Genomic DNA, 25,261 nt, shown 5'->3' with positions numbered 1-25,261 from the left:
ACTCATTAAATTCCAGTTTTGCGACATATTAAAAAGAAAGCAGCTAATACACCATAATATAATCACTAAAATTAAAACATCTTAGAAATTAGAAAGCTATGTTTTATTTAATAAAAATTTAGTTTTTAATTAAATTTGGAACATGTCATAACTTGATGTAAAATACAACTTATTGTAAAAATGTCTTATTTGACAGATTTGGTTCAGGTTCTTTCAAAGTATTTGGTTCCGTTCTGGTTCTGCTCTTTGCAATCTTACAAAAAACTATTCAGGTTCTGTTAAGGTCAGGAAATGAGTGACTTGAAACCGGTTCATAAAGTTCCTGTTTGGGTTTAGTTTGACTCCCTGTTTGAAATATCATTGATTTAAACTTTTGTACTTCTGTTTAGGATCAAGCCCTGATGAAGATATTTCCTCTTGTGGCTCCGATGATGATCCCTTCGCCAGTCAACATCCGGATGCAAGGAGCAAGAAAAAGGGGGGTTCCCCACCAAGCAATCGCCCAAGAACAAGTTCCAAGAAACTAGCCAAGGCTGCCAGAGCAAAGAAGGAAAACAGAGAAAAAAAAGGTTAGTTTTGGCAACAACTTAACTATTTTAATCGATTTTCTAAAATTTATTTAAAGAAAATAAGAAAATTTGAAAAAAATTGTAATGTCATCAAACTGAAAAATTATTATATTATATGTGACAAGCATTTTTGGCCCAAATTTAGCATTTTGTTTGCACCAAAAATGCTGTAATCACTTTATTTGAGCTACGTGTGAACAAAAGAGTTCCCAAAATATTTTGTCCGGGATGTAAAATGAGGCAATGTTGTGTGTTGTGTCTTACATGGATCGACTAAATGACAGCCTGAATTTATGTCATTATAAACAGAAAAGGCGCGAGGGCAAAATCTCATTTTATTCAAAGTTATCAACATAAGAAAAATCTTTGACGTGTTTAAAAGTGACAATTGAGTTGTGCTAAAATCGTAAGAAGCGCAATAATTGCCTTGACCATTGGGTTGTTAAATTGCGCTACACTTGGTTAAGTCTGCCACACAAACCACCAACGAAAATCATTTAGGAACAAGTTTTATAAAATTTACAAGTTAGACAAGATGCTTTGTTCAATGGCAAGCCAACAGTGATTAGATGATCTATCATGTCACATTGGAAGAATCGTCGCGCCCGCATATTAGCAGACTAAAAAAATTGTTTACCGAAAAAAAAGGTCTTCTACAGAGCGTATTTGGAAACTTTTACATTTAATAAATTGCACACTGATTCTTGACTCTTGTGAAAAATGTTGGGCACCTGCGCCTGTAGTAAAAAAATAGAGGGAACGTCGTTTATCAGTATCACAAACAAAACGTTAACTGGGAACCATCAGCACTTCTGAATATTATTATCCAACAATGAGTTAAGTCTGTTGGAATTGAGTCATAATAAATTGCAAATGAGCTCTTTAATAGAGAACATTTCAGGAATATTAAGAAAGCTTCTTAAGTATCAAAAATATTTTAAAATATCTCAAGGCGCCCTTGAGTGTTAGAAACTGTACCCACGTTGGAAGCCACTGGTCTAAGTGCTGTTTGTCAGTGGACACTATATAACTCATTACTAAGCTGGGCATTTGACTGGTCAAATAGGTTAAATAATATACACACTATTAAAAAGCAATTCAAGTTAAAAATAACTTTTATTTTAACTTTAAATAAAATATATGAAGGTTTTAACTTAAGTACAATGGTTTGTAAAACAAACAACTAGGGTACACTATGCACGGATCTGTAATGTAGCTTGGTTAATGTGGAACACTAACTGTATATGATACAAGTTTGTATCGAAACGTCTTAATCAAGATAATGTCGATCTACTCGACCTTTTTAGCTTTGCATTATCAAAAACAACTAATTTTTTAAACATTAATAAGAATCTTTGCAAAACCATGCCCATCTTACAAGCAATACTATAGCAGTTGCTGTAGAATTTTTTACCACTACTACAACCACCGAGTTTAGCCAACAAGTTTATTAACGAAATTTAACAAACTGTAAATGTATTAAGAAAAAGTATTTTTTACTCCTCATCACAACTTTTATCACTATCTGAATTCTCGCAGTCATCACCAATATCTGAATTAGCATTCACTGGAGACAAAGGATTTGATTCTTAGAAATTTCTAAGTAGCCTGAGATTGTGGTATACACCCTGACTGTCTTCCATAATTTGTGGCCGCCAAAGATTTACATCAAATTTTTTCTGGGGTTGAAATTCTACTACGCCAATGTAAGACGGCATATAACGCCAAATGACGTCACTGGCGTGATTTTGGGCAAGCATATCATGCCAAACATCTCTGGCGGGAAGGTAGTTGAATGCAATCAGGGTATACAGAAACTAGTGTTTTCTTTTATGACAAACACGATTCATCGTATACCATTGTGATATCACAGTAAAATAAAGCCAATGAGTTTATACTGTGTGGTGCAACTAAAAAAATAGACTGGAAGGCTTAAAAAAGATGAAACTAAACAAAATAAATCTACTTTGCTATTCCAAACACTTTGTTATTAGCACAGAACATGATTGTGTTTGCATCAGGTAGACCCGACCATTTCATATTTGAATTCTTTAAAAAAGTTATGAAAAAGAACTCAAATCACAAAACAAGCCTGATAAAATTTACAACATTTTCCTCCAATATGAGTATTCGACTGTTCAAATAGAGTGCTTGCCAAACCTACTTATTACACATTTCTTTTAAAGCAATTCTCAATTATAATGGTGCTTAAGTTATACGGACAAAGTCGTAAAATACTTTAAGACCTTTTGAGTAAAGTGACTTCCAATGTTTTTGTGACATACTCAAATTTTTGTTTAATTGCTTTAATTTTTTATAACATAAGCCTCATCGATTCATTATACTTAAATAACTGAAGGAAAATTTGTTTTATGTTGGTTGCGATAGATTAAAAGCACATGATTTGAATTGATGTTTTATAATCATATTAAACATCAAAAGCGTATATCAGCCTACAAACTTTTTATGTACGCCTATGAAAACCAAACCCTGAAATGTCTTGGCGGGTCCGTAATAAACTTTAATTGATAATCGTTTTTTGCAATTGAAAAATGGTCTAATTTAAATAAGAACGCATTCCAACTTTTTGGTTTTCTGGCTGATTCTTTGACCAACATGATTGTCAAACTGTGAGTATTCTGTGATACTGGCCAACACATCTGCACCAAGGAGTAATGTAGTATAGTATTTTATCCTAACAGTAAAGGTTTTGTAAAAATGTTTGCAGGAAGTGGCAAGAATAACAGCGATGGAAGCGACCAATCACAAGACACGGAAGAATCGGAAAAACCCGGAACCTCGGTGAGTACTGCTGTATTTATTTCACTAAAAATCCTAAATTAGAAGTGTATTAAGCTCTTCACTTCATGATAGTATTTAAATCTACCCAGTGGATTTTATTTACACTAGTTTTTAAACAAACCAATTTGTTTTAACTGTTTATTTTGCAATCCGCTTACAACTACTACTTGTATGTTTACCACAAGTTAAGATCAACTAATTTAGACAAACATTTAAATTGATAAAGTTGTCTAGTAAAGCTGTCTAGTTGGCACTTAATATACTTAATATTGTCCAGACTACATATTCTGTCAAAACTTTTCGACAACCCCATCACCAAAATCGCCAACACTCTTTTAATTTACGTGAGGTGGAAAAAATAGTACAAGAAGGTTGGTTTAATTATTTTTTAGGTCTGTTTGTTAATTAAGAATGATTTTAAGATAAACTTATTTATTGGCTGATATTCCTTTCTTACCACTATATCGGTATCAGTAATCTCCATCTTATATTTTTGCCTATAAGTCGATATGAAAATAACATATCTATATAGTTTTCCTTTAGAAATAAACAAATATTGCATTGCAAATTTGATCTCCGTGTTTTTTGATCTAAAATATTGTTTTAAAAACATTTTGACCTATTAGAAAAAACTTGATTTAAACCACGTATTGTTGTATACAGTTGATATTTTTAGAATATCAAAAAACTAATAACTATAAAATACCAAAGAATAGCGACGTTGGTTATTTTAGAAAATTGTTTAGCTAACAGGGTTGGTAGTGATTTAAGTTGAAAAGAGCAAAAAAATTACAAAATATGATTTTAACCCAAAGTAATTTTAACAAATTTAAACTTTTTAAAGAAATCATGCTAGTTATAAGTAACAGAGATATTTAGAAATCAGTACATCAGAGAAATCAACTCCGCTTGTTAGTATTGATGACAAAGTATAGTTTAATCAAATGTTGTTCTGCAGATCACAGTTCAAGAGCTAGAAGAGGATTGAAAAAGGGTAACAAGATAATTTATCGTTTTATAGCTTTTATACTTTTAGTCTTTGTAGTTTTGTCCTACCTGTAAACAAACTGGTATTTGCACTTAAAAAATATTATTAGGTTTATTTTTAATTATGAAACATGGATTTAAGGAAGTGTTTCTCAAGCTTTATAAATGGCGACACAAATTCTAAACATATTGATTTTTGTAAGCAAACAAAACACAAGACATTAACATAAATAAGTTCAAATTTAATTGATGTGAGCCATAACCTTCATATTTCTTACTCAATTTTAAAAAGTATGGATAATTATCTTACTCAGAACTTCAATAAATCAAATAAAAATCCTTAGATATAAAAAAAAAATATTCCCATCGGCAACCCAACCAAGTCGAATGACAACCCAAATTGTGTATAGCTAGAGCAACACTGATTATAGCCATCTATGTGCTTACCAATTGTTCTAGACATCATTTATTAGTTAAATATATCCCCTTTTCAACATTCTGTCACTAATAAAAATGAAATATATTTAGCTGGGTTGATTGCAGACCATCACATAACCTTCCAGCAAGCGCAAAGTAAGAAATTGGTTGAATTCACTTTTTGTGTACAATGCTTTTTTTAGCTTGTTTATTATCTATTCTTTGACTTTTCCCTCCAATCTAAATGATTGTAAAAAAGCTTATTGAGTTGTTAATTTTCAGATGCAAGGTCTGAGCCATCTACAAGCACAAATCAAACAGGTGAGTATATTTTGTTGCAATGCGGCAAAGATAAAACCGTGATTTTTAGCTTCAAATAATCCCTGCTATTTGATAATCTTTCTGTTGTTTATTTCTCTGTGCAAAATAAGGACACACATCTGCAACATCTTATTCATACCTGTATATCTTCAGTGCATTGTTTTTGAGCAAAATACACCACATGTTATTAGTTGTGACCATGTTTTTTTTTTCAGTCTCAAAACATCAAAATGTGGAATCCAAAGACAAGCAAATCACAAGGAGAGCAGAAGGTGCGTGTATTCCCTGGTTTACTTATTTAGTGAATAATCACATAAAACCTTGATTTATATTTGTTGGTGCATTACATCCATTACATGCATGTAACATCAAAAATATTTTATTTTTACTGATGCATTTTTTGTGACTATTTAACTGCAACACAAAGCAACATTGCTTCCAACTATATTTGGTTTAAAACATGTGGCTTATTAGCCTGGTCAGTGTTGAGTTACAATTGATCATTACTGTTTGACCTAACTGAGAATATGATTCAAGCTTTTTTTTAATGTTTTACTAAGAAACTGCCCAGCAGATTGGACAGACTGAAAACACTGAAATAAAAAAACAGGCAACTGTTGGTAAGTCGTGTGGTGAAATAGTAATTACAATTGATATTTTTTTATTTTATCGTAGTTTAAAGGGCACTCTGTTTAACGAATGTTATTAAAGTGTCAAAGTTTATTGGAGTAACATTGTGGTAAGACTTGCGATGCAGTCAAATTATTTTAAAATTTAAATCTTTTTATGAAAAGCATGTGACAATGTGATTGTAGCTTGAGTTTATACTGAAGCATTACGTTGTTTAACAACAGTTATTGTTTTACATCTGCTTGTAACTAATAAGATTTATTCACACAAGTTTTTAACTATAACTACCATCCAGGTATTTCACTACAAGGCAGCGTTGTTAAACATTCCAATATTGGGAATCGTATTATTAAACATGTGACCAACATAGAACAGCAAAATATTGAGAATCATTACCATTATTACCAAGAGAATGCACAAAGCAAATCTGCTGATTCAGACCAACCCAAGTCTACAAGCAGTGAGTAAAATGAAAAGTTAAAAGCATTAATAAATGTTGAAGTGCAAACAGAAGGTAGAACTGTTAAAATATACATCTTTAACAAAGCATTCCAAAAACATCATCACAAAAGTAAGAAAATATAACAAGTTACTGCATAAAAAAGAAAAATAATAGTAAATGCTTATAGAAAATATTTGTGTTAGAAATAATTTATTTTTATTTCTTTTATCATTGCAACTGTTACTTCAGTAAATTTCAAATTTTGCAACAAAATTTGAGAAAAAATAAATCAATTATTATCGGATAAAAGTACATATGCGTATAATTTAGTGAGGTTTGTCTGTTTAAATATATTGACTTTATACCAAACAATAAGAATCTGATCATGTTGGTATTTAAACTGAACCACTGACGATAGAATTACCCACACCTATTCGATTTTCACTATTCTAGGTTAGTTTATTTTAAATTGAAAACCAACTATCCTGGAATAGCAAGGCATGATTTTTTCCTTAGCAGTAATGTCAGATCAGCTAATTTTAAGTGTTTTTTCTTACTTTTCTTGTTTCTGTAAAGAAGTCAAGCTATTTTTTTAATTGTGTTAAATCAGAAAATGCCTTTTTTCAGATACAAATAACGAACAACCAGATGCAAATGTTCGTCAAAGTTTGGCCGGCCAACCAGGACCTTCTTTATTAACTAGAGCTTTGCAATTTATTCCAGACAAAAGTAAGTTAAGTGGATTTTACATAAATTTTCTAATCAAATGTTGTTATGCTTAATATTTATTTATAGTTTGGCGAGCAAAACAAAAAAAGAAATTGCGCAAACATGTGAAATTAATATCAGGAATAAGAAATATGCCGATAAAACTTGATCGGGACCAGCCAATTCAGCTGGTGCCAGTTGCATTGACTAAAAATGAACCAAAATCTATCGAACAACTCAATAAAGAAGGACATTACAGCAAACGAGAAGATTTCCAGCAACTTTTATCAGTTGAATCAGAAAGCCTTGGCATCATTGAAGCGATAGATCAGGCTTTTAAACAAGCAGAGTCCGATGCAAGACAACATGCCTCTGAAGAAGCCAGACAGGACTACATCGACCGAAACGGCAATAACATTGTGTTTATCGGACAAGCTGGTATTGGCAAGACCACTCTTACTCGCATGATAGTGGAAATGATTCTACAGCAAAAGCTTTTTCCAAAATGCAAGTACATTTTCTTTGTGTTTTGTCGGGAAATCAACTTTGAAACAAAAACTACACTTCTACAAATGTGTTTAAATGGAACAAACATCACATTTCGACATGAGCAAACTACAGAAAAGTCTTTAATGGAAGAAATTGGGGACGGTGAAAATGTTGTATTTGTATGTGATGGTTTGGATGAAGCAAATACTGATGCTTTCTTCACAGATGAACCATCATTTTTCTTCACAGATGAACCATTCATCAGATAAAATAGCAACAGCTGATGTTCATCTAAAGAGGCTGTTTAATGCTAAAGTTTGGAAAAAATCCATAAAAGTTTTCACTTGCAGGCCTGGTAAATTTCACAATATGACTAAAATGATTCAAACAACATCAGTTTTTACACTTCGAGGTATTTCAGCTGCTTCACAAAAAAATATTTGTGAACAAATCTGTGAAATGGCAGAACAGGTTACATTAGTAATGGCTTATTTGGAAAGAAAGAGAGACATTGCTGTTTTGTGTCACGTTCCTGCTCTCTGCATAATCATTATGTATGTCATAAACATACATTTTGCAGAAGGTAAAGAGCTGGAAATAGAATCCCTCACATATATTTTTTTTAAAGTTCTGGAGTATTTCTGCCAAAGTGAACACATCAGGGAAAAACATGCTCACTTAAGCAAAATTGCTCTTTTGGCATGGAATGGATTTAAAAAAGGAGATCTTGTATTTACAGCCAAGGACTTTTGTGATGTAGGCATGGATCAAAGTGATGCAGATGCCTTTCTCATGCACTATGTTGATTCCAGATATAAAGTTAGCTTAAAAATACTGGAAGGTTTCAAGCGAACAAGCTTTACACATTTGTTATTGCAAGAAAACTTCTCAGCTCTTCACTTAGTGTTTTATTCCACTCTGGGTGAATTTATTAACATTCTTCCTAAATTACCTGAAAGTCGATGGGAAGTGGTCTCAAGATTCATGTTCGGATATTTTAACATTGCACTGAACTCAACAGTTAGCTCATTTCTCACCGCATGCAGTTGTGAGCCCAACCATCAGATATGTGAGGCCAAAAGATCCAAATTAGTTGAGTTTGCAGTTCAATTTATGCAGCAAATTAGTTCAACTGACACAAAAAAGCTTATAACCATCAGTGGCTGGTTGAACGAGCTCAGAGATCCAGAGCTCGATAAAAAGATTGCTGAGTACTTGCCGAGTCAAATCAAGTTTCAAGGGCGCGTCTTACCATCTGATGTCCCCAGTCTTGTCTATCTGCTCTCAATCAAAGCTGTATCCCTTGATATAAGCAGAAATAAAGGTAATTATTCCACAATTTGTAGAATATATCTCTGTTTAATTTGCATTTATTTACCTAATCCATGTCATTATTGTTAGATTAGCCACCATGATTGTAAGCTAACAACAATCCTTATTGGGTTTTTCACAGACACACGTTTACAACAGCACTTTAAAGTTATAATGTGTTTTACTTACTGTTGTATTAATCACCAAAAAGGTACAAAAGAATAACTGGATATTCTAGAATAGCAAGTTTTTAAATATAATTAATAAAAATATCAAATCCTGGTATAGTTTTATTTATTTTTTTTAATTCCATTTTGCTGAGAGGTTATTCATAAGATATCCTTGTGTCACAAAACAGCAACGAATGGCAAAACCGTTTCCTAACATTTAGATTAACAAAATGTAAATAACCCAATCACTAAAATTTGAAACAATGGTGTCTGAAACATATTGTGGGAATTGTAATGCATTCTAATTATATTTTGTGGAGTTATGTATTACAATTCCACTTATTTTGTGGCATGCTACAAAATGAACTCTATACAAATATTTACATACTTTTAAATGTTTTTTTAAGTGTTTTCTGAAACATTGTTGTGTTGAAGTTGAACTTGGTCACAAACGTTGTATATTTATCAGTCGGTAATATTCAGATGTAAACATGACTGCAACTATTGTGTTGCTATTATTGAAAGTTATGCTGTGGTTGACCTTGAGTAACCTTTAGCATACTTCGATAGAGTCTAATATGTACAATGGGTGTTGGTTTGGAAACTTAATGCATTTAAGTGAGTTATTTGCGCCTGGCAAAATATGCTGGCCGCTTGCCCAATTGCATTTGATTGATACTTAGTAACAATAAGGCAAAGTTTATCACAATCAGCAAGTAATTGGTCGCCAGAAAACCAACTCTTTAAATGAGATCACATTTAACGCAAGCATTATAAATGTTTTACAACAGCGATAGGCACTTGGCTACATCCAAAGTTTTGTTATGATTTTCAACAATATTTAAACTAACTTAAACCATTATTATGATTGTCATAATGACATCATAAATTAAAACCACTAGAGTTTATAAAGTTGAAATCTGTTTTACCAAGTTTCCTGCTGAATTAGTATTTTCTTGTAGAATATTTATTGTAAGTTATTCTTGCTGTTTACCCATATTAGTTATCATTTATATATCACCAACCATTTTTTAATTTATTGTATTTAGACTTTTTTAAGTTTGGAATTATATTTTAAATTTTAACACATCAGAGTTAAACTATAGGATTGTAAATATCATTTACATTTAATTAGTTTTAATCTTGTTGTTATTTCCATTAGAACCTGAATTGGAAAGTGATTTCATGGACTTGGGGATAAATCACTTTCAAGGAAAAGGATTTTCTTTTTTCATGGAATCACTTCGACTGGAAAGTACTAAGGTTGAATTGTATCCAGTGTCACTTTAAACTATTCATGTATATTGCAGTAAATTTGAACTATGTGTTTCCTAATTTGCTTTTGCACTGATAATTTCTATTAATACTGAATTTAAATTACAGATTTCAACACTTGATCTTTCCAATAATGATATTGGTGATGAAGGTGCTCTAATGGTTGCTGATATTTTGACAAATATTGACAGTCTTAAATTATCTGGCTGTGGAATAACTACAAAGGGTGCCAAGTTCATTGCTACAAAGTTATTACATACTAAGGTTCAATGCTAAAAAATATATGTATAAATGTTTATTGTTTTTATTGAACACTTTTTATTACTTTTAACAATATTTTTTAATTTTTGTTACCTAAAATTATTGAACAATGTTGAAATATTGCAGACATTATCTTTATTTACAGGTTTCAACACTTGATCTTTCCCATAATGATATTGGTGATGAAGGTGCTCTAATTGTTGCTGATATCTTGACCAATATTGACAATCTTAAATTATCTGGCTGTGGAATAACTACAAAGGGTGCCAAGTCCATTGCTACAAAGTTATTACATACTAAGGTTCAATGCTAAAAAATATATATATAAATGTCTATTGTTTTTATTGAACACTTTTTATTACTTTTAACAATATTTTTTCATTTTTGTTACCTAAAATTATTGAACAATATTGAAATATTGCAGACATTGTCTTTATTTACAGATTTCAACACTGGATCTTTCCAATAATAAAATTGATGATGGAGGTGCTCTAGCTGTTTCTAATATTTTGCCAAATATTGAAAGTCTTAAATTATCTGGCTGTGGAATAACTACAAAGGGTGCCAAGTCCATTGCTGGGCAATTATCAAATAAACGGGTCTGACATTTATTTTAGTTTTAATTTTGTTTTATACTATTCTATTTAACATGAGCATTATGAATTGTTTACCAATAAAATATTACATATTGACATGAAAATGAAGTGTCACTGCTTTATATTGTTTCAGCTTTCTACACTTGATCTTACTGGAAACATTATCGGCAAATCAGGAATAGACGCTTTGTCCAAGTGCAACATTGATCAGCTTGTCTTGACTTCATATGTGATCCATGAAGGCAAAATATCCAAGCATGGTGATGTCGTGATTGGGAATCATGAAACTGATCTGATGGAAAAACTGGTTGTGAACAAATCTAAGGTAACTCTACAAATATGCTTGTTAAATCTATATTATAACACACTGCCATTGTTTTTAGTCAAGGACTTTCAACTTTAATAAATTTCTTGTGTTGAGACGAAAACTACCAACATCTGATGTTGTGGCAATCCTGTCTCTTTGCTTGCAACATTTTGATCAAGTAAATCTCGGTTCATCAAAAATACAAAGTGGTGAATTACAAGAACTTGCTTACGCCATTGCTCTACTTCTTAAACCAGTGAGTTAATAAAATAAGCTATTGCTGCCAGGTATAATGTAAAACCGAGTGTTGCTCATCCAGCAATTTTGTTATAAATAATCGAAGTTTTGACGTCTTATACAAGGCGCCTTCATCAAGATAATAGCATATCATGTAAGACATATTATGACATATAATCTAAGACTTTTACACCACCGAGCTTGTTTTATCACTACGTTGGTGCGAGTCGGTAATCGCATGATTTGTTATCGCTGTTGTGTATGTGTTGCAACTTGTCGCTTTATAAGAAATCTGTCTTTTTTTTGAAATTTTATTGACAGCATTTTAAATTGTTTTATTTATTTTCTCTACACTTTATTATAATTTTTCCAAATAAATATTATTCATTTTTAATGAATACCTGCTATCTGATTTGTAACGTTTCAGCTTTCTACGCTTGATCTTACTGGGAACATTATCGGCAAGTCAGGAATAGACGCTTTGTCCAAGTGCAACATTGATCAGCTTGTCTTGACTTCATATGTGATCCATGAAGGAAAAATATCCAAGCATGGTGATGTCGTGATTGGAAATCATGAAACTGATCTGATGGAAAAACTGGTTGTGAACGAATCTAAGGTAACTCTACAAATATGCTTGTTAAATGTATATTATAACACACTGGCATTGTTTTTAGTCAAGGACTTTCAACTTTGATAAATTTCTTGTGTTGAGACGAAATCTACCAGCATCTGATGTTGTGGCAATCCTGTCTCTTTGCTTGCAATATTTTGATGAAGTAAATCTGAGTACATCCAGAATAACAAGTGATGATTTACAAGAACTTGCTTACTCCATTGCTCTACTTCATAAACCAGTGAGTTTAATAATGTTACTATAATTCAAAATTTTAAGACAACAAGTTAGCAGTCACACAACTTGATTTGCTTGTTATTTCTTAAACATGCCTAAAGTTTTCTTCTTAAACTAGTTAGTCAACATATTGTGTCCTATTTAATTTATTGAAGTGTCTTGTGTCACCTTCCCTGCCGTTCGTCAACCAACATGATGCGAGTTTACTTGTAAAGCAAACATTAGATCGGTGCACGAATATTAATTCCCCACTCCCGAATAACTGGCGGTCGAGTCATGGCTCTTTTTAAAGACTAGATTTTATTCTATTTGATTAACTTTCAATACGCTTGATGTTCAAGCAAGATTCCGACTAAATAATAATAAATGGGGAAATCAGAATATGTTTTGATAAAGTTTAGTTTGCTAAATAGGTTATTTTAAAATGAGTAATATATAAAACTTTTCAGCTGGGTAAACCTTGTACTACTGCACAATGTTAAACTTCACTTGCTTAGTTTTGCCTGAACCTACGCGTGAAAATTAACAATTAAAATATCTCTCCACACTCTTTAGCAATAGAAAGGGCAAGCCATGTTACGCTACAAACTTGCTAGTTGCACGCCTGCTCTTTGTTGCAGCACATTAACAGTCGCTTGTCACTCTGTCACTCTGTGGTTTCGTTATGCTTTGCTACAATCCGCAGCCCCGGGCCCCGTCGCCACTCTCGGCGGCTTTGTGGGTAGCTGTCACAAGTGCATTGGCTCCCATCCTTTTCATTCACGCACATTTTATTGTGGAATTGGCGCAAAGGCGTAAAACTTGTGGTATGTTGTAAATATTTGTGGTGTGGAGCCCGCAGCAAGCACAAGCCCAACTAGCGATGTTTACAGTAGAATATATAATTAAGACCTCGGAAAAATACGTAATGGGGTTACTCAAGGTCAAACTTAGCTAATATCCAGCAAGGTTACATACAAAGTAATTGCAAGCAATAATTACTCTCTACTGATAGAACTAAAGTTGTATTCTTTACAAGATATTTTACTACTTATCACTGAAGGGTGCGATATAATTAATTTCCCTATAAAATAAAAATAAATAAATAAATAAATAAAACTTGGATTTGGTGTTTTAGATTGGAAACCTACTAACCTATAATCCCCAGGTATTATACTGTGAACATCCTTACCCTAACCCTGACCTTTGTGTTAAAAATGTTAAATCCAAAGATTCATCTCACCCACAGATCAAATCACTCGATCTTAGCCACAACAAAGTTGATGATGAGAGTGCTCGTGCAATATCTGCTGCCGTCCACAATATTGAGGAGCTGAGACTTTGGGGTTGTAAGCTTTCAAATTCTGCGATGCAAACGTTGGCCAAGTCAATCAAAAAACTAAAAGAACCGGTTGGTGACATTTCCTTGTAAACATATATTTTATATTTACATTAAAACACCGGCGTCTATTTCTGGGGAACGAGGGGTCACGCACCCTGCGTTTGAAAACAAGGGGCAACTACCTTGACCCTTGCTATTATTACGTCATAACTGTTATACAGGTCCGCGCATAAAGAAAAACGTATAGAATGCAGGTTGCTGTGCGCAATATGTGGCTTATATTTATAGTGCTGCAAATCGTGCAAGCATTTCGCAATTGTTTTCTTCGTTAATTGCAATTTAAATTGTCACTGAATTCGTTTTTTATAAAACTAATTTGGCGTCAATATTTTATATTCGCATTTTGCTGACTTACTACCTCAATAGTTTGCCACGAGATTGTAAAGTTATTATTGCGATTGTTTTAACGCTGAGTTATAAAAGAACTTGCGGCGTCCAAAAGATTTAAATTCCTGCAAATTTGAATAACAACAAAAATGCTGTCCTAAATATATTCCCTGCTTATTTTTTTCTACTGAAAATATTTGTTAATATTTAAATGTTTCCTTTTAATAATTTTAAACGAATGTTAATTCCCCACTCCCGAATAACTGGCGGTCGAGTCATGGATGTTTAAAGACTAGGTTTTATTCTATTTGATTAACTTTCAATACACTTAATGTTTCTGACTTTATATTAATAATTGTGTAAATTAAATATTTTTTATAAAGTTTAGTTTGATAAATAGGTTAATTTACTATAAGCAACGTAAGAAACATTTCAGCAGGGTATACCTTATATTATTGGGCAACGTTAAACTTTGAAGTCGCTTGCTTAGTTTTGCCTGAACCTACGCGTGAAAATTACCAACTAAAAATACAAAACATCGCTCGACAGCCTTGAGCATTAGAAAGGGCAAGCCATGTTACGCTACAAACTTGCTAGTTACACGCCTGCTCTTTGTTGTAGCACATTAACAGTCGCTAGTCACTCTGTCACTCTGTGGTTTCGTTGTGCTTTGCTACAATCCGCAGCCCCGGGTCCCGTCGCCACTCTCGGCGGCTTTGTGGCTAGCTGCCACAAGTGCATCGGCTCCCATCCTTTTCATTCACGCACATTTTATTGTGGAATTGGCGCAAAGGCGTAAAACATGTGGTATATTGTAAATATTTGTGGTGTGGAACCCGAAGCAAACACAAGCCCAACCTCCCTGTAACCCTGACATTTGTGGTTAATGCTTAACTGGGAACAACAAGTTTCGATTTGTTGCCTGAATCATGTTGCTAACTCCACACTTTACATCAGGCGCCGACTCACTTCTCGCATTGTGTTGCAATCTAGTAATGACGTAACACAATACAAACAGTGTTTTATTGAGCAGAACACTAAGGGACGCCCATACATTTAATAACTTAAACCAGGGGTTCCCAACCTGTGGTACGCGGAGGTTTTTTAGGTGGTACGCAAGTAGCTTCCGTTTTTTTTCACACAAAAATGGATTCACAACTTTATACTTTGTTTATCTGGTTTTGTTTACAAAACAATAATACCGAAGCCTATTATAATTGTTACGTAACTAATTCGTTGCAATATAGTTGTTTTAGTTGTTCTGCAAAAATTGGTACGTGTGGCAATACAGAGCGTCCAAGTGGTGCGAGGTCGCAAAAAGTTTGGAAACCCCTGACTTACGCATAATTTGGCTGTCACAAAATGTTTATTAAATCCAAAGTTTCATCTCACCCACAGATCAAATCACTCGATCTTAGCTACATCAAAGTTGATGATGAGAGTGCTCGTGCAATATCTGCTGCCATCCACAATATTGAGGAGCTGGGACTTCGGGATTGTAAGCTTTCAAATGCTGCGATGCAAACGTTGGCCAAGTCAATTGAGGAACTAAAGCAATTGGTTTGTGACATTTCCTTGTAACCATATATTTTTTATTTACCTTAAAACACTGTCGTCTATTCCTGGGGAACGAGGGGTCACGCCCCCTGCGTTTGAAAACAAGGGGTAACTACATTTTTAACCCCTAAGTAATATGTGTTATACAGGTCCGCGCAGGAAGAAATACGTATAGGATGCAAAGTGGTAAGAACTCGTCCGCGCCAATAACGTATAAAATACAGGTTGTTATGTGCGCAATATATGGCTTATATTTATAGTGCTGCAAATCGTGCAAGCATTTTGCAATTGTTTCTTCATTAATTGTAATAAGATGTCACTGAATTTGTTTCTTGTAAAACCAATGTAGCGTCGATATTTAATATTCGAATTTGATCTCCATTGAAATTTGTCGCACGTCCTGGTTTACAACAAATAATGAGGTTTACTGTTAATATATTTAAAAAATATTACAAAACAAAACTAACCTGTTTAAACACCACCACTTAATACCGCGGTAGTTTGCTACGAGATGGTAAAATTTATTATTGCGATTATTTTAGCGCTGAATTATAAAATAACTTGCGACTTTCAAACTATTTGAATTTCCACAAATTTTGGTAACATTTAAAAAAGCTATCCTGGGCATATTTCCTGTTAAGTTTGGTTAATATTGAATTTTTGCCGTTTATTATTCTTTGAACGAATATTAATTCCCCACTCCCGAATAACTGGCGGTCGAGTCATGGCTTTTTTTGAAGACTAGGTTTTATTTTATGTGATTAACTTTCAACACACATTTTGTTCAAGCAAGATTCTGACTAAATATTAATTAATGTGTAAATCAAATGATTTTTAAAAAGTTTAGTTTGCTAAATAGGTTAATTTACTATAAGCAATGTGTGAAACATTTCAGCTGGGTAGCCCTCATACTACCGGACAACGTTCAACTTTGAAGTCTCTTGATTAGTTTTGTCTCAACTTACGCGTGTACGTCACAATGGCGCGTATATTACGTCACTGCTGCTTTTTTACACCAAGTTCCAAGCACCGCATTACGTGCTACACTAAGTTATTGTTACGTCATAACAGTTAATTGTTGATTATTGCACTCCGATCGTATACATGCATTTGTATGAAGAGGATTAACAATATGCGAAATTAACAACTAAAAATACAAAATATCCCTCGACACCCTTGAGTATTAGAAAGGGCAAGCCATGTTACGCTACAAACTTGCTAGTTGCACGCCTGCTCTTTGTTGTAGCACATTAACGGTCGCTAGTCACTCGTCACTCTGTGGTTTCGTTGTGCTTTTCTACAATCCGCAGCCCCGGGCCCGGTCGCCACTCTCGGCGGCTTTGTGGGTAGCCGTCACAAGTGCATCGGCTCCCATCCTTTTCATTCACGCACATTTTATTGTGGAATTAGCGCAAAGGCGTAAAACATGTGGTATATTGTAAATAGTTGTGGTGTGGAGCCCGCAGCAAGCACAAGCCCAACTAGCGATGTTCAAGACTGTAGAATATAATCAAGACCTCGAACAAAATACGCTATGGGGTTACTTAAGGTCAAACTTATCTAATATCCTGCAAGGTTACAAAGTAATTGCAAGCAATAATTACTCTCTACGGATAGAAGTAAGGTTGTATTTTTACAACATATTTTACTATTCAGCTGATCACGTGATACTCACCAAAAAATAAGACTTGACAGTAACCTGTTGTTTTTTTTCATGTTTTTTTTTAATGTAACTAGGGATGTTCAAAGTAGAATATAGGATCCTTGGTGTCGATTCCAATTTTATTGTGGGTAAGTGGAACCAATATAAATAAGTACGATTTTCAGAAGTCCGTGTATGACGTATTTGGACTGACCGCGCGGTTGGACTTTGGAATCACGGTAGTCGTAAAATACGTTGACTTTGTTTATATGTTAAGGTTTCGCGTTGGTGCTAAGGCATGCATCATCATTTGTTGTCAGTGCGGTTAAGAAGCACAGACAAAGTATTGACTAAGGAGAAAGAAATGCCACGTGCAAGGTTTTCAAATGTTTGGGAACATTTTACTGCGCTGGACCAACAAAGTGATGTCACATGCCAAAAATGTGTTCAGTTTGCGTATTGCAATAGCACTGGCAGTTCATAGGGTGTTGGTTTAGAATAATACAACATTGTTGTCTACAGTAACAAAATGAGTTGTCAAAATTGAAATTGCAAAAAAAAAAATATGGGACTGTACAAATATTTTAATAATATTTGACCCATCCAAACCCGAACGCTAACTCGCACCCTGACCCAAATAATAACCACCCGACAAAAATGTGGTAGGATTCTAGACCAGCGCCGTTTATTGAAGCACTTTAAAAAAAACATTCACTGTTGGCTTTATCTAGCACAGCGGTTCTCAACCAGTGGTCCATGAAAGCATCCTGAGGTTGGCCACAGACCAATATAAAAAAGCTAGATATATTGAAAAATTTAGTTTTTGTGTTGCTATGCTTAATTTTAAAGGAATAATGGCTTGGGGAGGAATTGAGAAGGAATGTAAATTTATTGTTCAGCAGCAAGTTTCTCACTAATCCACAAATGAATAAATATTTTTTTTAGTATGTTCTTCTGTTTGTTGTTCCAAACCTATTTTATAGTTTTTTTTCTTTCATAAAAATTTATTTTTGTGCAACAAAAATGGGCCACCAAAGATAAAAGGTTGATAACCACTGATCTAGCATAATAAAGTAGGTTAAGTTTGTGTTAATTTTGTTAAAGTGTAAGAAAATCATTGTTCTGACTTCACAGTTCAGAAGAATCAATTCAAACAACAAGTAGACAAACCAGATTGGTCCATATGTTCGCCCCAAAGTCACCCCTAAGCCCTAATCAAAGCAATGAAAATACCAAATTGACAATAAATGTGATTGTTGGAGATTTACGACCAATAAACCTTGTAGCAGGGGAGCATTTTAACATTTTGATAAAAAAAGATGGCTCCTGGTTTTAAGTTGCCCAGTAGAGCCACCTTTACCAGAAGGATAACTGATATATTTTTTTTTTTTCGATAATATTCAATTATTCCAAATAAAATGTTGTCCTTAAAATTGTTGTGTTGTCATTCAGATGCCTGATATTCATAAATGGTTAAAATTCCTCAACATGGTACATAAGGAATCTATATTCTGGATTTGTTATTCTAGATTCAAAATGTTCTATTCTAGAATACGTTGGGATTCTACTTTGAACATTCTAGTAGTTACTTATTACAATATTTGAAAAACTGCTTCAAACAGCCGATGATTTTTAATCTCAACCTTCGTTGTTTTTACAATATAGTTCTGTAAGGAAGCTGTTTTCAAAAAATTTTATCACTAAATGGTACGTTATGATTAAATTCCATATAAAATAAGAATTAAATAAATTAACCAAAATATACTTGGATTCGTATTTCAGATTGGAAACCTACTAACCTGTAATCCCCAGGAATTATACTGTGAACATTTTTACCCCAACCCTGACCTTTGTGGTAAAATGTTCATTAAACCCAAAGTTTCATCTCACCCACAGATCAAATCACTCAATCTTAACCACAGCAAAGTTGATGATGAGAGTGCTCGTGCAATATCTGCTGCCATCCACAATATTGAGAAGCTGGACCTCGGATGGTGTAAGCTTTCAAATGCTGCGATGCAAACGTTGGCCAAGTCAATCAAGGAACTAAAACAACCGGTTTGTGACATTTCCTTGAAACTATATATTCTATATTTACCTTAAAACACTGACGTCTGATCCTGGGGAACGAGGGGTCACGCCACCTGCGTTTGGAAACAAGGGACAACTATATTTTATACTGACTATTATTACGTCATAACTATAAAACACGACCCCGCATAAATAAATACTTATATAATGCAAAGTGGTAAGAACTCGTCCGCTCCAATAACGTATAGAATACAGGTTTTTATTTGCGCAATATATGGCCAATATTTATAGTGCTGCAAATCGTGCAAGCATTTCGCAATTTCTTGCTCTTCATTAATTGCAATCAGATTGTCACTGAATTTGGATCTTGTAAAACTAATGTGGCGTCAACATTTTGTATTCGCATTTTGCCGACTTGTTACCTCAATAGTTTGCCACGAGATTGTAAAAGTTATTATTGCGATTATTTTAACGCTGAATTATAAAATCGCTTGCGGCTTCCAAAAGATTAAAATTCCTGCAAATTCTTTGAACGAATATTAATTCCCCACTCCCGAATAACTGGCGGTCGAGTCATGTATCTTTTTGAAGACTAAATATGTTTTTTTTTAAATAGTTTATTTTACAATGATTAATGTAAGAAACATTTAAGCTGGGTAGCCCTCATACTACCGGACAACGTTAAACTTGAAAGTCGCTTGCTTAGTTTTGCCTGAACTTACGCTTGTTACGTCACACTGGAGCGTATATTACGTCACTGCTGCTTTTTTACACCAAGTTCCAAGCACCGCATCACGTGCTACACTAAGTAATTGTTACGTCATAACAGTTAATTGTTGATTATTGCACTCCGATCGTATACATACATTTGTATGAAGAGGATTAACAATATGCGAAAATTAACAACTAAAAATACCAAATATCTCTCGACAGCCTTGAGCATTAGAAAGGGCAAACCATGTTACGCTACAAACTTGCTAGTTGCACGCCTTCTCTTTGTTGTAGCACATTAACAGTCGCTAGTCACTCTGTCACTCTGTGGTTTCGTTGTGTTTCGTTGTGCTTTGCTACAATCCGCAGCCCCGGGTCATGTCGCCACTCCCGGCGGCTTTGTTGGTAGCTGTCACAAGTGCATAGGCTCCCATCCTTTTCATTCACGCACATTTTATTGTGGAATTGGCGCAAAGGCGTAAAACATGTGGTATAATGTAAATAGTTGTGGTGTGGAGCCCGCAGCAGGCACAAGCCCAACTAGCGATGTTCAAAGTAGAATATAATCGAGACCTCACAAAAAAATACGCTATGGGGTTACTTAAGGTCAAACTTAATCTAATATCCAGCAAGGTTACATATAAATTAATTGCAAGCAATAATTACGCTCTACTGAAAAAAGTAATGATGTATTCTTCACAACATATTCCACGACTAACAGATCACGTAATAATCATCAAAAATAAGATTTGACATTAACCTGTTGTTTTTATTATGTTTGTGTTTATTTTTTATGTTATTACCGATTACAATTCATGCCAAAATGTTTGAGGGAAGGAACTAGAACTATTTCCTCTATATCGCCACCCTACGACACCACGATGGGTGTGTCGGGGGTGTCCAACAATGGGCGCGACATTTTAAACAATTACTTGCTTTATTTGTTAGAAGGGATTTTCGCCACCAGTTGGCGCTGGTGATTGTTTAAAATGTTTGTTAAATCCAAAGTTTCATCTCACCCACAGATCAAGTCACTCGATCTGAGCTACAACAAAGTTGATGATGAGAGTGCTCGTGCAATATCTGCTGCCATCCACAATATTGAGGAGCTGGAACTTGGATTTTGTAAGCTTTCAAATGCTGCGATGCAAACGTTGGCCAAGTCAATCATGGAACTAAAACAACCGGTTTGTGACATTTCCTTGTAACCATATATTTTATACTAGACGATAAACCCGGCGTTTCCCAGGTTAAATAGAATATTTACCGATTATTCGTAAGATCTTCGTAAATAACATAAATAATGCAAAAAACGGCTAAGCATGCAATAAATCTTTTAAGTAACGAAAACCTGTGACGTTAGTCAATTGAGAATAACTCCCAAACGTAAAACTTTAGGTTGCAGCAGCAATTGGTTAGACTTGCGTGATAACGTCATGTTTAAGCAAATAAGTGATCCCGGTGCTAAACTGCGTCAAACGTGAGAAAAATCTTCATTGAAAAAACAAATGCTTACTGTTAACTACTGCAATAAACGCAATATTTCGCGAACTCTGCTAAGTATTGCGTGTGTAACACATTGTAAGAAGTCATTAGGCTTTGGCCTCAATCACTATCGCTAACAAACGGCTTGAAAAAAAACTCTACCTAAATTTTACGCGGTAACAGGCATCAATAAGTTCCTAAACATAATAGTCTTAGTTGGAAACATTCAATTTTACTTTATGAAGGAAATGTACTTAGTTTTATTTTTTTATTTCCCGGCAGGTAAATTAAACTTGGGCTATCTTTTACTTACTGCGACAACAAATTTGGCAATGTTAAACTTGAGTCTTTACTTGGAACGTTGCACACGTTTGTTAGCATAGTTTATAACAGTTGTTCTCAACCGGGGGTACACAAAAACTTCTAAATATACTTAAATTAAATTAACTAACTCTGGTGCTTGGGATACATGCTTATTTCCATTGTGATGTAACACAAATATATTGTAAAATAACTGGGCGAACATGTTGCCACACACCACACCCACGCCACACCACACACCATACATACCATACACACCATACACACCACACACACACAAACTTTCTCTTTAATTATGTAGATTTACTCCATAACCATTACACACGAGACCGCGCAAAGAAATACGCATAGAATGCAAAGTGGTAAGAACTCGTCCGCGCCAATAACGTATAGAATCCAGGCTTTATGAGCTCAGTATATCGCATATTGGATTAATTTTAAAGCTAAATTTTAATTTACCAAATGATTCAAGTGAAGGATTTTTTAATACTAGGCTTGTATCGTTACCGATCCGATAAAATGTTATTTTTTTTATCGGTCATGTTTGTGACTCATGGCAGGCCTCGGGGTAGTTATAATGTTTTTGTGGAAGATGTTTGAAACTGGGGTATCATTTAGATGTTTTGGGTAAACATAACGGCCATCCTCATCAATACATCTATCTATTTACGCAATTTACAAGTGAGGGATTTTTTAACTGCTACAACCAACAAAGTGGCTTTCATCGACAGAACACTTCTGTTTGATTGAAACGATTAAGTTACGTTGTATTTCTATTTGTGCGTTGTTGGCCACAGAACTAAATAAAAGCTTATTTGCAAATATTGTATGTATTTTAATAATATTTTGTTTACTTCAGTTTAACTAAGTTCATAATATATAAGAACGTAATTATATTACTTTCCGTTAAACAGAAATGGCTGATATTCATTAAGTATTTTCTATCGTCTTCTCCAAACTATTTGTCGTGTTTTATTGTGCGAGGATCGCGATTCCCGTCGCTCGACGTCCTTTGTTCCACACGATTATTACCTTCGTATCCCGAGCGCCGAATTGTGTTTCCTCAGTAAGGTGCAATAACGTAAAGATACGCGTTTATGCTCCGTCTCATCCCAGACAGAGCAGCGATCGTTCGCCACGCCAGCCTACGCGTTTCTCTTGCAACGAACACACAGGACACAGAGACACAAACTTTTGCTAGTTTACAAATTTTAGTTTTGTCTGTATCTAGATGAAGCTGCTGGGTCTGCTGTTCAATAATGTCGATGAAACAAGCGCCACCTCACTCGCTCACTGCTTGCACAATATCGAGTTGTTGAAGATTAGGGGGTGGTCGCCGTTTCAGATTTCTGACAAAAGCAAAAACATCCTCAAGTCGAAACTACGGGAACTCAACTTACCTGTGAGAACAAGTTTGTTTCAACTTTTGTTGATAACTTACAATCTGCAAAGCACTTTACCGTCAGCCACGACATAGTTTGAAATCCACTGACAGGATTTTATTGTTGCAGGAGGGAAGAGTCCGCTTCAGTTGGTAGAATCCCGAATGTGCCACATTTCACTCACTGCTGTCAACATTTTTCACTTGCTGCTTATATTTGATTTGGTTTCATGTTTAAACATCCTTGTCAAATTTCTACTTCGTAAAACTTATTTCAAAATTTAGTTCTTCAATCGCCAATGTCGCGAAATTTAATGCAAACCTGGATTTATTCATACTTTATATTTCAATATTCATCTTCCCTTTATTCTAATTGTGCTCAATTTTTATGTGGTTGTATTTTTATTGTATTTGAATGTATTTTTTCTAATGCTGTTTAATTTCTTAAATGTGCATTATACTGAAGATATGCTGTTTTGTAAATATTCGTTTAATACCTTTTTATATTTTTACAGATTTAATACATCCTTAAATTTTTACATTTGTTATGTTTTTGTTACTTTGTAAACATTGTCAAGTTTCGTTACAATTATTACTTTTTACTTTTTACTTGTTAATGTTTGAGGTTTGTGATTTCCCTTCCCTGGTCTGATCTGTCCTGTGGGCCACAATCACTCATTATCGTTTTTATGCAACGCATTGCTTTGCCTTATTGCCATCTCGCCTTTCCTTTAATAACGCCTAAACTGCGCTGGTCGCTTCTTTCGTTTCTGCCACGTCATCGCGTGACGTCATTCCCCACGATTGTTGCTGCGTCACTTGTTGTATTTTGCTTTTTATTAAACGGATTTTAAATTTACTTTATTCACTTTGTGAACTTTAAACTGTTCACAATGTTTATTAAATAGGTTACAATGAAAACGGTTACTTATTCCCAGAGGTCTTAATTAGTGAAAATGTTAAACTAGATTCTTAATCTATAAGTTTTTAGCAATGTTGTGAGAGATTCAGCTGATGTCAAGTCTTCTCAGTAGGAAACACCCTTAGTATAAGACCCACAGGGAAAGTCCCCCAGTTCAAGAACCACTGGTAGATTACATTGTGACTTCCAATATATTTGCTGAGGCGCCTCAAGCCAGCGACCGACTGAGCTGAAATGTCGCAAGACCTGCCCTTCAGTGCTCCAGAGCGCCACCGCGTGTTTAGATTCATTTGCTGAATGAACTTCAGCCAACCACGTGTTGACATCCACAACTTTGTTCGTACAAATCGATCATTGACAGTGGAGTACTTCTACAGGGAATTCCCCTAACAATGATAACGTAGCAGGGCTAAGAGTTACAAAGAGCTCTTGAACATAGAAGGATAAGGATAGATTTATCATGGTCGTTAAACAAAGTAAGCATTGTTGCGCATCTCTATGAGCCCGTTTTTAAATATTCCAAAATTCCATCCGAGGTAACTCGTAACATTTTGATGATGTCACCTTTCTAAATATAATTGTAAACGTACAACGTGATCGATTTTGGGTTGAATATTGCTCATAGCAAATGCAATATATTGTTCTAATAAAGTTAAACATTAAATAAGTGCCAAATTTCTAGAAAATTATAGTTACGTCATTGTAAATTAGCGCGGAGGCAATTTCGTGTAAGCTTATGACTTGAAATTACCACACAGTCACTTAAATTTATCGATGTATTGTAGTTGCTTTCGTGTTTTGTTGAGTCAAATTTTAACTAACAATAAATGCAAGCAGCGTTTGTCGTTAACACATGAAAATTTGCATAGCGTTTAATAAAACGAAGCAGATCTTCTGCTTGATTGAGATTCGAACTCGCCCCGAGAAAATTTGGGTTTAGCTGATGTGTCATATACGTGCACCGCAATACCAAAATTAAACATAATTTTTGCCGCATAAAATGCCTTCACAACGTGACGTCATCCTATAGACAACGTATATTTAAAGAGATTTTATTTTTGTTATTATTTTGTTCATTTATATATAAAAACTCTTTGGTATAGTGAACCTTCTGTGCTTTCTTGTGGG

The 25,261-nt window shown here is 34.3% G+C and overlaps 2 protein-coding genes across 2 annotated transcripts; both read left to right on the top strand.

Moving 5' to 3' along the window:
* Positions 1–3,287: 3,287 nt before the first annotated feature.
* Positions 3,288–7,634, top strand: LOC146170394 (uncharacterized). Its single transcript, XM_083388684.1, has 8 exons — positions 3,288–3,371; positions 4,832–4,931; positions 5,058–5,096; positions 5,312–5,368; positions 5,657–5,716; positions 6,022–6,186; positions 6,796–6,897; positions 6,964–7,634. The coding sequence occupies exons 1-8, from the start codon at positions 3,288–3,290 to the stop codon at positions 7,632–7,634; spliced, it is 1,278 nt and encodes a 425-aa protein (XP_083244810.1).
* Positions 7,635–7,734: 100 nt separating this feature from the next.
* On the top strand, positions 7,735–24,072 carry LOC146170393 (NACHT, LRR and PYD domains-containing protein 3-like). Its single transcript, XM_083388679.1, has 11 exons — positions 7,735–8,689; positions 10,009–10,109; positions 10,528–10,683; positions 11,112–11,303; positions 11,950–12,141; positions 12,200–12,379; positions 13,604–13,765; positions 15,482–15,643; positions 19,179–19,340; positions 23,062–23,232; positions 23,342–24,072. The coding sequence occupies exons 1-11, from the start codon at positions 7,735–7,737 to the stop codon at positions 23,366–23,368; spliced, it is 2,460 nt and encodes an 819-aa protein (XP_083244805.1). The 3' UTR covers positions 23,369–24,072.
* The last annotated feature ends 1,189 nt before the right edge of the window (positions 24,073–25,261 follow it).

Source organism: Ascidiella aspersa, chromosome 1 (genome assembly GCF_963924565.1).
Source record: "Ascidiella aspersa chromosome 1, kaAscAspe10.2, whole genome shotgun sequence".
In the NCBI taxonomy this organism is placed as follows: domain Eukaryota; kingdom Metazoa; phylum Chordata; class Ascidiacea; order Phlebobranchia; family Ascidiidae; genus Ascidiella; species Ascidiella aspersa.
This window is presented reverse-complemented; position numbering and strand designations above follow the sequence as displayed.

Bases quoted from the DNA above. Each gene is read 5' to 3' on its own strand.
- LOC146170394 (XM_083388684.1), top strand. From the start codon at position 3,288: ATGTTTGCAGGAAGTGGCAAGAATAACAGCGATGGAAGCGACCAATCA. The intron at 6,187-6,795 runs GTGAGTAAAATG...GCCTTTTTTCAG, and splicing joins CCAACCCAAGTCTACAAGCA to ATACAAATAACGAACAACCA. The intron at 6,898-6,963 runs GTAAGTTAAGTG...ATTTATTTATAG, and splicing joins GCAATTTATTCCAGACAAAA to TTTGGCGAGCAAAACAAAAA.
- LOC146170393 (XM_083388679.1), top strand. From the start codon at position 7,735: ATGACTAAAATGATTCAAACAACATCAGTTTTTACACTTCGAGGTATT. The intron at 11,304-11,949 runs GTAACTCTACAA...GTAACGTTTCAG, and splicing joins TGGTTGTGAACAAATCTAAG to CTTTCTACGCTTGATCTTAC. The intron at 15,644-19,178 runs GTTTGTGACATT...TCTCACCCACAG, and splicing joins TTGAGGAACTAAAGCAATTG to ATCAAATCACTCAATCTTAA.